Raw genomic sequence first — 12,523 nt, 5'->3', positions numbered from 1 at the left:
GTCGACGCAGTTCCTGACAGAATTGGCACGGCTATATATATGTAACTAAAATAAAGAAATTGCCATGTGCAGCATTTCTCCTTTTCAGCCATCCTTATTTGTCACTGACCCATGTATAGAGAGCTGCATCACATATAATCGCATCTGGAGTTTGCTGATTGTATTTGTCACAGCAAGAGACCTTCACATGACTCGAATACATTCGCTCTTACAGGTCTGATCTTCCTTCACCTCTGAAAACTGTCTCCATCTAGCGGCTTTCCCCCCTGCACATCTATCAGTGCTGAACGTGAGTCAATAACCTGAGACGTGAAAATATCCGCAACGCTTTCCCTCAATCTCTCAGCTCACGGTTCAGCACTTCACTGAATTCCAGCGAAACTTTGATTAACAATAATTCAAAGAATACCGTTGAATAACTTTACACAGTTCGCTATATAGGACGTTCGTTTCATTTATGACACAATACAAAATAAGCATTTAAACGTAACACTGCTTATGGTACATTATGCACCATTCAGCATTCGTATGTGTTAACTGATGCCCGTAGCACGTGACACGCCTCCAATGCGCCGTGAGCAGAAGCAACTTGGGCTCCACCGCAGACTCACATATCTTCGTCGGTAGCGGATGAAGTAACTTCCAGCGAATCATTTGTTGCGGGTTCACTTTTGTTCGGGTTGCAGACAGACCCTGCGAAGCTGTTCTTGGGTCGCTGGATTACAGTTAAGAGGACAGGAAAGTGCCATTTTCTGCTTTTAAAACACAGAACGCGCACTAGCCAAGGTGGTCTTCTCTTCCTATGAAACGACCACTGTGGCAGGGTTCTCCAAGAGCGTCAGTGTCAAACACAGAAGCTGTGGACGATAAATAGGATGTCCTTGGACAACGTGAATCCTCTACCTGACTTCTAAACTTGTTGCATTTGCTCTAGAACACCTCCGGGTGCGCGTTTCGGATACTTGTTTGTGCATAACTGCGGAACCGCTATTCAAAGTGGACTATAACTGATGAGCTGTGTGTAAAAACCTGCACTTTTACATACATATCCATTTATGAGGAGGTAAGTTATTTATCTTGCTCTTGAGAAATAGGTTACACTGTAAAAAAAATAGATGCATTGCATTCGTGTTTGACCGAAAAGCTGTTTTTTACTCATGCATAGTGCATACATACTGTACACCACCATTAATTTCTACGCTCACTGTAATTCCACCTTGCCATTCGAATGCTTTGATCTTGATAAATAATATGACTCATTATGCAGTATTCTCCTGCACGTGAGCAATAGCCTTCCTTGAACTTTACATCAAGTGATTGCGCATTGTGTCTGTCCAGATGTCCTTTCTGCGCGTGGCGGATTTGTGAGAGCAAAACCTGCTTCAGTCGCACCGGGTCGCGCACATTGGGTCAGCATGGCAGCCGGAGTCGCCGCTTGGCTACCGTTCGCGCGCGCCGCGGCCATAGGATGGATGCCCGTGGCGAGTGCCCCGATGCCGCCGCCTCCACGGGAAAAGAGGCGAGGTCAGGACGGTCTGATCATCTTGAACGTCAGCGGCACAAGGTTTCAAACTTGGCGGAATACTTTGGAGAGGTACCCCGACACCTTACTGGGAAGCACAGAGCGCGACTTCTTCTTCCACGAGGAGACCAACGAGTACTTTTTCGACCGCGACCCGGACATTTTCAGGCACATCCTCAACTTCTACCGAACCGGGAAGCTGCACTACCCTCGCCACGAGTGCATCTCTGCCTATGACGAGGAGCTGGCCTTCTTCGGCATCATTCCTGAGATAATAGGGGACTGCTGTTATGAGGAGTACAAAGATCGCAGGAGGGAGAACGCGGAGAGAATTCAAGACGATGAGGAGAACGAAAACAACAACGATTTGGTGCTGCCGGAAATGTCGTTCCGCGAGTCCATGTGGCGCGCGTTTGAGAACCCGCACACGAGCACCATGGCGCTGGTGTTTTATTACGTCACGGGCTTTTTCATCGCCGTCTCCGTTATGGCCAACGTGGTGGAGACTGTCCCGTGCATCAGCGGGCCAAACCGGGCGAAGGAGGTCTCGTGCGGGGAGCGCTACGCCCTCGCGTTCTTCTGCTTGGATACGGCCTGCGTCATGATCTTCACCGTCGAGTACCTGCTGCGTCTTATCGCTGCGCCCAGCAGGTACAAGTTCGTCAAAAGTGTCATGAGCGTAATTGACGTGGTGGCCATCATGCCTTACTACATCGGCTTGGTCATGACTGACAACGAGGACGTGAGCGGGGCCTTCGTCACCCTCAGGGTCTTCAGGGTCTTTCGGATTTTCAAATTTTCGCGGCACTCCGCGGGACTGCGCATCCTGGGGTACACGCTCAAGAGCTGCGCGTCCGAGCTGGGCTTCCTGCTCTTCTCGCTAACCATGGCCATCATCATCTTCGCCACCGTCATGTTCTACGCGGAGAAGAGCTCATCCGCCAGCAAGTTCACCAGCATACCGGCGGCTTTCTGGTACACCATCGTCACCATGACAACGCTGGGGTGAGTCGATGTTGTTGTGATGCGCAAACTTACTGAATGAGCTTGCGCGTATGATCTGCTGTCATTACTGCTACAAAGCAGCCCTTTTACACCAACGCGTCCCGAAAAGTTGAGAGCTGGCGGAGATAGAACACATCAACGGCAGGGGGAGATCAATAAAACTGATATCAATCTAAGAAATAGACTCCCCCTCTCTCTCTCCTCTCTCTCTTCCTCTCTCTCTCTATCTGGCCCGTGAGTCAGGGGCTATCCATTACTGTCTCATTGCTTGAAAAGACAAAACCTATCAAGCTATTTCATTTTACTTTTTTTCTGCAATATGCATTCACATCCTTATATGAAATAAAAAAATACTTAGAACTTTTGTATATTTTTATATATTTTATTCTATTTTGTGTTGTAGTTTTTAAATTTATAATATAACATATTTTATAGTTTTTTTAATTAATAAAATATTTATAATAATTTCAATATAAAATATTAAAACTTTAAGCAAAATGTTACCTGAATACACTAGTGAGTGAAATGATTAAAGCATTGGCTGTGTAGTTCATATATAAATTTGCTGTCAATGTGAATGTCAGTAACAATGCGTTTGAATCTTTTTCTGACAGTTTAGGAATTGAGGAATACGGTTTTAGAGTTACTTCTCCCTTTATATCTCTGAATGTAATCACTGTAAAGGAGAAAGTGTGCTTCTGTCATATAACACCTCACCAGTGTCAGATTGAGCACAGACTCTTCCTTCCTTTGGAAGCCTTGCTTGTTTATAACTAACCATCTCAAAGCACCTGTGGCACAATGTTGTAATTTTCACACAGTAAGTGAACATACTGAGAGACATAGCTGATTCATGTGACGTTAAGCACTGAAGGCGATTACAATAATGCATTCCCTATTGATGTGTTATTCATTCATTAATCCCATCACTCAACGCCTCAGCATGGCTTCTCCAAGCCTCCCACCTGTGCAGAGCAGGCGCTCTCCGTGGTGCTGAATCTGCCTGCTACACGTTGCAGTCGCCCCACAGCTGCACTTTGTTGCTCAGGAGACAACCGATTCTTTGCTGGCGGGTCGACACGGTCCTGAGTCACACTCGAGGGGATTAATCAAGCCCTATGCTCCAGTACACATCCCGCGCTTTGATCGGCACGCCTTTGAAGTGCAGTACTCTGAGTGTGTCATAACTTGGGCTGTGAGTTTTAATCTGACACCTGTGCCTGGCTGATATGATGCACCTTTCAGACGTAAATGTGTTTGGTTTTGGAGTGTTTTTATTTTTAAATTGGGTTTTTAAGACTTGTTTTATAGTCCAGTTCAACAATGTTTGGTTCACAGCATCTGTCTGCTTCTTTATATATATGAATTAAAGTCTGAGTATGGTCTTTGATGTACTGAATGTGACTAATGTTGTCTTTGACACAAGAAATGTCAGGCCTCCTCCTTTAGACTCCATGAACCTTTAATAATAAGAAAATGAGGTTGTCAGAGCTGTGGCACGATGGATAATGCATGTCCTCATGATATATAAAGAGTTATGGCTCACAGAGTTCGAATCATTCTCATTCCCCTTCTACTTTCCTGTCAGGTCTGCATTGTCCTATAAAGAAAATATGAGGTTTGGAGACAGCAGGAGCGAAAGCAGAAAAAAAGAGATCCAGTGTGAGCGAGAGAAAGAGAGAGTTTCGTTTCAGAGTGTATCGGCACATCTTATTGTGTGCAATTTGTGTCCTGCCGTTTCTTGCCTGTCAAATCGGATGACATCAATGATAAAATGAAATTACGGGCAACCGCTCAGCACCGGCTTGATGTTGGGAGTGCTGTGTGTGTGTTAGGGAGAGATGATCACTTGTCGGAGCCAGCTGGTTATGAACCATGTCTTCCAAACAGACCCACAGCTGCAGGGCTTCAGTGATGCAGCCCATATACTCATCTCCTCTCTCTGCAGGCAGGCATGCTGTTCCTCATTTCAGATTTTATTGCATTGCCTCAGTGAGCCCTTCAAGATGAGCACTCAGGGGGGGGTAGTCGCTACAGCAGAGATCTGACCTGGTAAAGTCAAGTTCACCCTGTGACGAGCAATAGCCAAAGATTGGGATTTGAAATTGGGGCTGTGTTTTGAGACTATTTCACGATTGAGTGGCTACATTTTGATCTGAAAGAAAAGTTTCACATTGTAGATGTCACACAGTTTAACTTTGAGACTGTGTGGTTAGGAGGAACCTCGCCTCTAAGGTTTGAGATCTCATCCTCTCGTTGTCTTTTGATTGTCAAGTTCATCCATTTCCTCTTTGTCATATCTGAAATCTCATTCCCTTCCCATTTCTCCTTAAACACACACTGTGAGTGAGTGGCCAGTCCAGGCATTGCTAAACGACTTTACCTGCTCTGACTGAACAAGAGCCTGGCTCTCTAAATGAATGCCTCATTTCCCAGACTGGATGACAGGGATGGATCTGTGGTTCAGAGATTTATTTATACAAGGTGGCTGTTTTAGATTACGGAAACCTGGTTTTGGGTTTGAATTACTAGTAATGAAGCCCTTCCTTCACCAAAGAGCAACTGATATCTGAGAACTTTTCGCCTATCAGCAAGGTTTTGCTGAGATAGAAGCCAGCATTAAAGTGAGAGAAAGTTACACTTGCTAGATTATACTCAAACCTCAGTCGTTCAATCTATCTGCGTGAGAATGATAGAGAATTTTAATTATCCGTAAAGATAGCCTCTATCATGCAGAACTCTATGTAAGTTACCTGAATGCTTCAACTAGTTTTAGCCCCAAAAGTTATGGGTACACGCACCAGGGACTGCTGCTCCTCTCAGGCTCATTTTGATCCGGATGAAGTGGCTTCTTTTATCTTTTGCTCTGCTTAAAGTAAGCATAGAGCTTTTCTGTCTGGTTGAGTAAGATATGCCGTTATCTCCCAATTGGCATAATGTCATGATGGAGAAAACAGAAACCGCATGGATGTTGTTTTAAATATGGCTCAGAAGTTCCAGAGAGATTTATTCCACAATATGTCACAATGTTTCCCCAAGAATTGAAACCGAAGCACAGTCCTGACCATGACATACCTTTAGACCAGGGTGCTGGAGGGCCACTTTCCTGCAGAGTTGAGCTTCAACACACCTGCCTGAAAGTTTCTAGTGTTCCTACATACTTTGATTTGTCTGGTTCGTGTGTGTTTAATTGGGGCTACAGGTAAGCTCTGCTGGACTCTGGCCCTACAGGAGCGAGATTTGACACCTCTGCTTTAGACTCACTTGGCGAAGCCACTGAACAAACCCATTCATTGACTTCCATTTGCCTGAAATCCAGCATCAATATTCAGCCCTCACAGAGTCCTGCTCTTCCCAAATGGGAATGTGCAGAGCATGGAGGGAGGAGGCAAGGGACGGCATGTGACTTTGGTTCACAGCACGAATGGCCTCCACTTCACTGGTCTCTATTGCCTCTTTAATGGACTCATTTTCTGGCATAGGCTGATTTTGCCCAGCTCAATTAAATCAGCAGCATTTTAATTGGCTTATGCACTGTCAAATGGGATCTATTAAGTGAGCAGCTGTCAGAGCTGAAGACATGCAGATATGAGCAGGAGGGAGAGAGAGAAAGGTGAAGAGGGGTAAATACATCAGCTTTGAAGCACTTGGGTACAATGAGAATGTCTTGTAAATGAAATGTCCCCATGCCTCCAATCCTCCAAATCTTTTTCGTCCTCTCATGCTTCTCCATCTTCTCCTGCGGGGTTTTGAAGGCACATAAAGAGTCCTACTGAGAGGTTGTAAAGAGATTGATGGAGTAACATAGAGAGTCTATTAAACTCTCGGAAGTCACCCTGCATCAGGTCAGTTAAGGCCAGAGGATTCAATGCCTGCTGGTTACAGTACGTATCCCCTCCCCGGGATATGCCACACAAGACAGGGATTTGGTGGATTAATCTTCCATATTCATTGTGGTCAACGCGGGTTAAGCAATAGGCTTAATTTCTTCTAAGGGCAAAGATCATAAGTTCATAGTGCATGACCGAAGAGGCTTTGGTGTGGTTTTCAACACTGCAAACAGGGCGAAAGGTTGTTTCCTTGAGAGGTCATGCCAACAGGGATGTAGTAAGGTCAGGGCTTGGTACAGCATGTGAAAGGGACTCATTATTGTGTCTGAAAGAGCATTGCGGTGTGGGGTTACCCTCATTAGAGCACCTTTACCAGGCATTGCAAAGCATGAGAACTGCCCCGGAGAAATGCACTGATGCAGTTTTATTATTGATGATCCGGGGCCACTCATGTGTGTCCACCTAAGACACAACCGGGTGTTCGCAAAGACTTAATGCCCATGTGCTTGGCTGATTAAAGGGACCGTTCACCTTAAAACTCTGTCATCATTTACTGACCCTCATGTTGTTCCAAACCTGTGAAACCCCATGACTATGAACAACCCCATTGACTTGCACGGTATGAACAAATAGAAGACAATTTTCAAAAGTCATATGGGTTTTTGAAAGACATGAGGGTGAGTAACTGATGACAGAAGTTCTATTTTTGTGTGAACTATACCTTTAAACACTTTAGGTGGGAATCAGTGTTTTAGGTTTTGCGTTTGTGCCACAAAAAAAAAAATCTCTTCTAGCTTGCGAGCCCACAGTGTTCCACAGAGGTCTGGTTTATGATTGCCACATTCCACCAAAGTAATAAGTATTTCATATAATGGTTGCAGAGAAGGAAAAATTTTGATGTTGTTTTGATGAAGATTTTTTGTTCCACAGATGGACATGACATGTTTCATGGTCCAAATAGGAGCACGAGAGAAAAGCTGTATTTGAAAGATTTACACAGTGGCACAGCCACAGGGAAATAAAGAGCATAGAATGAGGTAATTAAAGGCTCTTTGTCATGTGGAATAACCCCTGTGGTGTTGCTGTAGAGACGCTGACTCTATTCATCCATCCATTTCATACTCGCGCTATTACTCCACACCGAGAGGCTAATTGGACTAGCGTCTTTCTCCTTAACTCTCGTTCTGTCTTCCTTTTTTACTACCATAATTTTCTTCCTCAACTTTTCTTTTATTCCACATTTTTATTCGCTTCCTCTTTTTATTTGCCCTCTCTGTGATGGTTCAAACACCATAAAAAATGTGTTGAAAATGGAGCATGCACTCCTCAGATGGCTGCCTTTAATCAGTTGAATGAAACAGACAGAGGGCTTTCTTCCTCCTCCTCTTTCGGTACAAGTTCCTCAAAAGCGTCATGAGCATCATTGACGTGGTGGCCATCATGCCTTACTACATCGGCTTGGTCATGACTGACAACGAGGACGTGAGCGGGGCCTTCGTCACCCTCAGGGTCTTCAGGGTCTTTCGGATTTTCAAATTTTCGCGGCACTCCGCGGGACTGCGCATCCTGGGGTACACGCTCAAGAGCTGCGCGTCCGAGCTGGGCTTCCTGCTCTTCTCGCTAACCATGGCCATCATCATCTTCGCCACCGTCATGTTCTACGCGGAGAAGAGCTCATCCGCCAGCAAGTTCACCAGCATACCGGCGGCTTTCTGGTACACCATCGTCACCATGACAACGCTGGGGTGAGTCGATGTTGTTGTGATGCGCAAACTTACTGAATGAGCTTGCGCGTATGATCTGCTGTCATTACTGCTACAAAGCAGCCCTTTTACACCAACGCGTCCCGAAAAGTTGAGAGCTGGCGGAGATAGAACACATCAACGGCAGGGGGAGATCAATAAAACTGATATCAATCTAAGAAATAGACTCCCCCTCTCTCTCTCCTCTCTCTCTTCCTCTCTCTCTCTATCTGGCCCGTGAGTCAGGGGCTATCCATTACTGTCTCATTGCTTGAAAAGACAAAACCTATCAAGCTATTTCATTTTACTTTTTTTCTGCAATATGCATTCACATCCTTATATGAAATAAAAAAATACTTAGAACTTTTGTATATTTTTATATATTTTATTCTATTTTGTGTTGTAGTTTTTAAATTTATAATATAACATATTTTATAGTTTTTTTAATTAATAAAATATTTATAATAATTTCAATATAAAATATTAAAACTTTAAGCAAAATGTTACCTGAATACACTAGTGAGTGAAATGATTAAAGCATTGGCTGTGTAGTTCATATATAAATTTGCTGTCAATGTGAATGTCAGTAACAATGCGTTTGAATCTTTTTCTGACAGTTTAGGAATTGAGGAATACGGTTTTAGAGTTACTTCTCCCTTTATATCTCTGAATGTAATCACTGTAAAGGAGAAAGTGTGCTTCTGTCATATAACACCTCACCAGTGTCAGATTGAGCACAGACTCTTCCTTCCTTTGGAAGCCTTGCTTGTTTATAACTAACCGTCTCAAAGCACCTGTGGCACAATGTTGTAATTTTCACACAGTAAGTGAACATACTGAGAGACATAGCTGATTCATGTGACGTTAAGCACTGAAGGCGATTACAATAATGCATTCCCTATTGATGTGTTATTCATTCATTAATCCCATCACTCAACGCCTCAGCATGGCTTCTCCAAGCCTCCCACCTGTGCAGAGCAGGCGCTCTCCGTGGTGCTGAATCTGCCCGCTACACGTTGCAGTCGCCCCACAGCTGCACTTTGTTGCTCAGGAGACAACCGATTCTTTGCTGGCGGGTCGACACGGTCCTGAGTCACACTCGAGGGGATTAATCAAGCCCTATGCTCCAGTACACATCCCGCGCTTTGATCGGCACGCCTTTGAAGTGCAGTACTCTGAGTGTGTCATAACTTGGGCTGTGAGTTTTAATCTGACACCTGTGCCTGGCTGATATGATGCACCTTTCAGACGTAAATGTGTTTGGTTTTGGAGTGTTTTTATTTTTAAATTGGGTTTTTAAGACTTGTTTTATAGTCCAGTTCAACAATGTTTGGTTCACAGCATCTGTCTGCTTCTTTATATATATGAATTAAAGTCTGAGTATGGTCTTTGATGTACTGAATGTGACTAATGTTGTCTTTGACACAAGAAATGTCAGGCCTCCTCCTTTAGACTCCATGAACCTTTAATAATAAGAAAATGAGGTTGTCAGAGCTGTGGCACGATGGATAATGCATGTCCTCATGATATATAAAGAGTTATGGCTCACAGAGTTCGAATCATTCTCATTCCCCTTCTACTTTCCTGTCAGGTCTGCATTGTCCTATAAAGAAAATATGAGGTTTGGAGACAGCAGGAGCGAAAGCAGAAAAAAAGAGATCCAGTGTGAGCGAGAGAAAGAGAGAGTTTCGTTTCAGAGTGTATCGGCACATCTTATTGTGTGCAATTTGTGTCCTGCCGTTTCTTGCCTGTCAAATCGGATGACATCAATGATAAAATGAAATTACGGGCAACCGCTCAGCACCGGCTTGATGTTGGGAGTGCTGTGTGTGTGTTAGGGAGAGATGATCACTTGTCGGAGCCAGCTGGTTATGAACCATGTCTTCCAAACAGACCCACAGCTGCAGGGCTTCAGTGATGCAGCCCATATACTCATCTCCTCTCTCTGCAGGCAGGCATGCTGTTCCTCATTTCAGATTTTATTGCATTGCCTCAGTGAGCCCTTCAAGATGAGCACTCAGGGGGGGGTAGTCGCTACAGCAGAGATCTGACCTGGTAAAGTCAAGTTCACCCTGTGACGAGCAATAGCCAAAGATTGGGATTTGAAATTGGGGCTGTGTTTTGAGACTATTTCACGATTGAGTGGCTACATTTTGATCTGAAAGAAAAGTTTCACATTGTAGATGTCACACAGTTTAACTTTGAGACTGTGTGGTTAGGAGGAACCTCGCCTCTAAGGTTTGAGATCTCATCCTCTCGTTGTCTTTTGATTGTCAAGTTCATCCATTTCCTCTTTGTCATATCTGAAATCTCATTCCCTTCCCATTTCTCCTTAAACACACACTGTGAGTGAGTGGCCAGTCCAGGCATTGCTAAACGACTTTACCTGCTCTGACTGAACAAGAGCCTGGCTCTCTAAATGAATGCCTCATTTCCCAGACTGGATGACAGGGATGGATCTGTGGTTCAGAGATTTATTTATACAAGGTGGCTGTTTTAGATTACGGAAACCTGGTTTTGGGTTTGAATTACTAGTAATGAAGCCCTTCCTTCACCAAAGAGCAACTGATATCTGAGAACTTTTCGCCTATCAGCAAGGTTTTGCTGAGATAGAAGCCAGCATTAAAGTGAGAGAAAGTTACACTTGCTAGATTATACTCAAACCTCAGTCGTTCAATCTATCTGCATGAGAATGATAGAGAATTTTAATTATCCGTAAAGATAGCCTCTATCATGCAGAACTCTATGTAAGTTACCTGAATGCTTCAACTAGTTTTAGCCCCAAAAGTTATGGGTACACGCACCAGGGACTGCTGCTCCTCTCAGGCTCATTTTGATCCGGATGAAGTGGCTTCTTTTATCTTTTGCTCTGCTTAAAGTAAGCATAGAGCTTTTCTGTCTGGTTGAGTAAGATATACCGTTATCTCCCAATTGGCATAATGTCATGATGGAGAAAACAGAAACCGCATGGATGTTGTTTTAAATATGGCTCAGAAGTTCCAGAGAGATTTATTCCACAATATGTCACAATGTTTCCCCAAGAATTGAAACCGAAGCACAGTCCTGACCATGACATACCTTTAGACCAGGGTGCTGGAGGGCCACTTTCCTGCAGAGTTGAGCTTCAACACACCTGCCTGAAAGTTTCTAGTGTTCCTACATACTTTGATTTGTCTGGTTCGTGTGTGTTTAATTGGGGCTACAGGTAAGCTCTGCTGGACTCTGGCCCTACAGGAGCGAGATTTGACACCTCTGCTTTAGACTCACTTGGCGAAGCCACTGAACAAACCCATTCATTGACTTCCATTTGCCTGAAATCCAGCATCAATATTCAGCCCTCACAGAGTCCTGCTCTTCCCAAATGGGAATGTGCAGAGCATGGAGGGAGGAGGCAAGGGACGGCATGTGACTTTGGTTCACAGCACGAATGGCCTCCACTTCACTGGTCTCTATTGCCTCTTTAATGGACTCATTTTCTGGCATAGGCTGATTTTGCCCAGCTCAATTAAATCAGCAGCATTTTAATTGGCTTATGCACTGTCAAATGGGATCTATTAAGTGAGCAGCTGTCAGAGCTGAAGACATGCAGATATGAGCAGGAGGGAGAGAGAGAAAGGTGAAGAGGGGTAAATACATCAGCTTTGAAGCACTTGGGTACAATGAGAATGTCTTGTAAATGAAATGTCCCCATGCCTCCAATCCTCCAAATCTTTTTCGTCCTCTCATGCTTCTCCATCTTCTCCTGCGGGGTTTTGAAGGCACATAAAGAGTCCTACTGAGAGGTTGTAAAGAGATTGATGGAGTAACATAGAGAGTCTATTAAACTCTCGGAAGTCACCCTGCATCAGGTCAGTTAAGGCCAGAGGCTTCAATGCCTGCTGGCTACAGTACGTATCCCCTCCCCGGGATATGCCACACAAGACAGGGATTTGGTGGATTAATCTTCCATATTCATTGTGGTCAACGCGGGTTAAGCAATAGGCTTAATTTCTTCTAAGGGCAAAGATCATAAGTTCATAGTGCATGACCGAAGAGGCTTTGGTGTGGTTTTCAACACTGCAAACAGGGCGAAAGGTTGTTTCCTTGAGAGGTCATGCCAACAGGGATGTAGTAAGGTCAGGGCTTGGTACAGCATGTGAAAGGGACTCATTATTGTGTCTGAAAGAGCATTGCGGTGTGGGGTTACCCTCATTAGAGCACCTTTACCAGGCATTGCAAAGCATGAGAACTGCCCCGGAGAAATGCACTGATGCAGTTTTATTATTGATGATCCGGGGCCACTCATGTGTGTCCACCTAAGACACAACCGGGTGTTCGCAAAGACTTAATGCCCATGTGCTTGGCTGATTAAAGGGACCGTTCACCTTAAAACTCTGTCATCATTTACTGACCCTCATGTTGTTCCAAACCTGTGAAACCCCATG

At 44.4% G+C, this 12,523-nt stretch overlaps 2 protein-coding genes across 2 annotated transcripts in view; both read left to right on the top strand.

The window, feature by feature from the left end:
• Positions 1 to 577: 577 nt before the first annotated feature.
• LOC107743938 (potassium voltage-gated channel subfamily D member 2) lies at positions 578 to 2,531 on the top strand. Its single transcript, XM_016557396.1, has 2 exons — positions 578 to 1,063; positions 1,339 to 2,531. The coding sequence occupies exon 2, from the start codon at positions 1,416 to 1,418 to the stop codon at positions 2,529 to 2,531; it is 1,116 nt and encodes a 371-aa protein (XP_016412882.1). The 5' UTR covers positions 578 to 1,063; positions 1,339 to 1,415.
• Positions 2,532 to 7,800: 5,269 nt separating this feature from the next.
• The window catches only part of LOC107743290 (potassium voltage-gated channel subfamily D member 2-like), a 116,093-nt gene continuing 111,370 nt past the window's right edge, over positions 7,801 to 12,523 (top strand). Inside the window, exon 1 of the mRNA XM_016556461.1 lies at positions 7,801 to 8,102. Within this exon, the coding sequence (XP_016411947.1) occupies positions 7,822 to 8,102 (281 nt within the window). The 5' untranslated portion in view covers positions 7,801 to 7,821. The remainder of the gene's footprint in view (positions 8,103 to 12,523) is intronic.

The sequence above is a fragment of the Sinocyclocheilus rhinocerous genome, unplaced genomic scaffold, assembly GCF_001515625.1.
Source record: "Sinocyclocheilus rhinocerous isolate Xijiao unplaced genomic scaffold, SAMN03320098_v1.1 scaffold551, whole genome shotgun sequence".
Classification (NCBI taxonomy): Eukaryota; Metazoa; Chordata; class Actinopteri; order Cypriniformes; family Cyprinidae; genus Sinocyclocheilus; species Sinocyclocheilus rhinocerous.
This window is presented reverse-complemented; position numbering and strand designations above follow the sequence as displayed.

Excerpts from the sequence above, each read along its gene's own strand:
- LOC107743938 (XM_016557396.1), top strand. The coding sequence starts at position 1,416 with ATGGCAGCCGGAGTCGCCGCTTGGCTACCGTTCGCGCGCGCCGCGGCC.